This window comes from Apteryx rowi, unplaced genomic scaffold, assembly GCF_003343035.1.
Source record: "Apteryx rowi isolate R43461 unplaced genomic scaffold, aptRow1 scaffold_83, whole genome shotgun sequence".
In the NCBI taxonomy this organism is placed as follows: Eukaryota; Metazoa; Chordata; class Aves; order Apterygiformes; family Apterygidae; genus Apteryx; species Apteryx rowi.
Genome location: NW_020451127.1, coordinates 27794 through 30552, shown reverse-complemented (window position 1 = coordinate 30552; position 2759 = coordinate 27794). Strand labels below are relative to the sequence as shown.

The 2759-nt window shown below is 72.7% G+C and overlaps 1 protein-coding gene across 1 annotated transcript in view; it reads left to right on the top strand.

The window, feature by feature from the left end:
* SSPO (SCO-spondin) overlaps window positions 1–2759 on the top strand; it is a gene marked incomplete at its 3' end in the record, with an annotated part of 32717 nt that overhangs the window by 5220 nt on the left and 24738 nt on the right. Inside the window, exons 9-13 of the mRNA XM_026089815.1 lie at window positions 667–924; window positions 1194–1332; window positions 1495–1621; window positions 2009–2181; window positions 2405–2633. Of these exons, the coding sequence (XP_025945600.1) occupies window positions 667–924; window positions 1194–1332; window positions 1495–1621; window positions 2009–2181; window positions 2405–2633 (926 nt within the window). The remainder of the gene's footprint in view (window positions 1–666; window positions 925–1193; window positions 1333–1494; window positions 1622–2008; window positions 2182–2404; window positions 2634–2759) is intronic.

The window sequence follows — 2759 nt, the reverse complement described above, 5'->3', positions numbered from 1 at the left end:
GCTTGCACGTGCACCCCAACCTTGTGCATGCACACCTGCACCACTTGCGCGTGCGCCCCCTCGTTGCTTGCACCTGCACCCCAACCTTGTGCATGCACACCTGCACCACTTGCACGTGCGCCCCCTCGTTGCTTGCACCTGCACCCCAACCTTGTGCATGCACATCTCCACCACTTGCACGTGCACCCCCTGGTTGCTTGCACGTGCACCCCAACCTTGTGCATGCACACCTCCACCACTTGCGTGTGCACCCCCTCGTCGCTTGCACGTGCACCCCAACCTTGTGCATGCACACCTCCACCACTTGCACGTGCGCCCCCTCGTTGCTTGCAGCTGCACCCCAACCTTGTGCATGCACACCTGCACCACTTGCACGTGCACCCCCTCATTGCTTGCACATGCACCCCAACCTCACGCATGCACCCTCTGGCCGCTTGTGCATGCACCCCAAGCGTATGCATGCCCACCCCGAGCGCTTGCGCATGCGCACCCCTCCGCAGGTGTGCCCCCACCGCTCGTGTGCCCGTGCTGACACTCCCTGCACCCGCGCCCCCGRGGCAGGGCCGTGCAGCCTGCTCCCTCGCAGCTTAGCCCAAAGGCAGGGCCACGGAGCGGATGCGCGGCTGGGCAGCTTGGACGCGCGGCCCCCTCCGTGCTGAGCCCCAGCCCGCGGCGCCCCGCAGAGAAGCAGTGCGGCCCCGGGAAGCGCTACTCGGACTGCGTGTCCTCGTGCCCGGCGAGCTGCGCGGCCGTGGGCACGGCCGAGGAGGGCCACTGCCGCGACGACTGCGCCAGCGGCTGCGAGTGCGCCCCGGGGCTCTACCTGGACGGCGGGGCCTGYGTCCCCGAGAGCGCCTGCCCCTGCCACCACCGCCGCCAGAAGTACGCTCCGGGGCAGAGCATCCGCCAGAGCTGCAACCAGTGGTGAGCGCTGCGGGGCGGCCGGAGGCACCGGCCCCGTGCCGGGGTGCCGGGCTGCTCCTCGGCTCCGCGCCGCTCCTGTCACCCGGGAAAAACTCCTGCGCTAAAGACTGTGCAGCAAACACCCGTTGGYGCTGCTCCGGGGCAGCGTTTGGGCTGGGGTGGGCGGCGGGGGACCTGGCACCGCCGTGTCCGGTGCAACGGGAGGAGCCGGGGGGCCGCGGTGTCCCCCGGGGCGCCCGGCTTCCCTCCTTCCCGCGCCGTCCCCGCAGCACGTGCCGGGGGGGCCGCTGGCTCTGCACGCGGGACCGGTGCTCGGCGGAGTGCGCCGTGCTCGGCGACCTGCACTACGTCACCTTCGACCGCAAGCGCTTCTCCCTGCTGGGCGCCTGCGAGTACACGCTGGTGCAGGTGAGGGGCCGCGCGCAGCCTCTGCAGCCCCCGGGGCCTCCGATAACCCGTGCACGGTGCTGCAGCGGCCGTCCCGCCCGCGGGACGAGGCCGGTGGGCGCGAGCTGCCCCGAGCGGGGCCGTCGCCGTGCTCGCCGGCTCAGCGCGGGCTCTGCCTTGCAGGACTTCGTCAACGGGAAGCTGCTGATCACGGCCGAGCACGAAGCCTGTGGCAGCCACGGGCCCCTGAGCTGCCTCCGCGCCCTCTCCGTCACCGTGCACAAGACCTYCGCGCGGCTCCGTGGCGCAGGTGCTTCCCAGGGATGGGGCACGGGGTGTCCGGTGGGGATCCTGGCTGTGGCCATGGCTTGCACCCGCTGTGGTTGGGACAGTGCATGCCGGCCCTGTGCAACCCGGGGGTCTCCGTGCTGCGGTCGGGACAGTGCATGCCGGCCCCATGCAACCAGGGGGTCTCCGTGCTGCGGTCAGGACGGTGCACGCCAGCCCCGTGCAACCCGGGGGTCTCCGTGCTGCGGTCAGGACAGTGCACGCTGGCCCCGTGCAACCCGGGGGTCTCCGTGCTGCGGTCGGGATGGTGCACGCCGGCCCCGTGCAACCCCGGGGGTCTCCGTGCTGCCCCCACAGAGCGGCTGGCTCCTGCGCCCCTCACGTCTCCCCCCTGCTCTCCCCGCCGCAGGCGACGTGACGGTGAACGGGAAGGCRGTGGCGCTGCCCTTCGCCAATGCCGACCTGACCATCCGCCGCGCCTCCTCCTCCTTCGTGCTGCTCCAGGCCTTCGGGGCCCACGTGCTCTGGGGGCTGGAGACCCCCACGGCATACATCACCCTGCAGCCCGGCTATGCCAACAAGGTGAGCCCGGCTCCGGCCACGCTGCCCCGGCTCTGCCTCCAGCCCCGGCGTCCCCAGCCCYGTGCAGGTGGCGGCTGTGCCGYGCCGTGCCGTGCCGCGCCACGGAGGATGCTCTCGGTGGCGAGCGTCAGGCTGCACCCCGGCTCCCGCGGGTACCCGGCCTTCTCCCGGGCACGCGGTGCCGCGCGGTGCCCCGGCCTCACCGCCCTCCCCGCGGCCGCAGGTTCGAGGGCTCTGCGGCACCTACAACTGGGACCAGCAGGACGAGTTCGCCACGCCGGCGGGCGACGTGGAGGCCAGCGTCTCCGCCTTCGCCAACAAGTACCGGGCGTCCGGCGACTGCCCCGTGCTCAGCCCCTTCCCCTTCGACCCCTGCGGCACCTACGCGCAGCGGCGCGACTTCGCCGAGGACGCCTGCGCCATCCTGCACGGCTCGGCCTTCCAGGTGCGGCGCCCCGGGGGGGGGGCAACCGGACGCCCCGGGGATGGGCGTCGGGGCATCCCGGGGAGGGGTCTGTGCTCGGTGCCTGCACCGGTGCACCTGGAGGGGGGGGGGGTCTGACGTGCCCCGCGGTGCC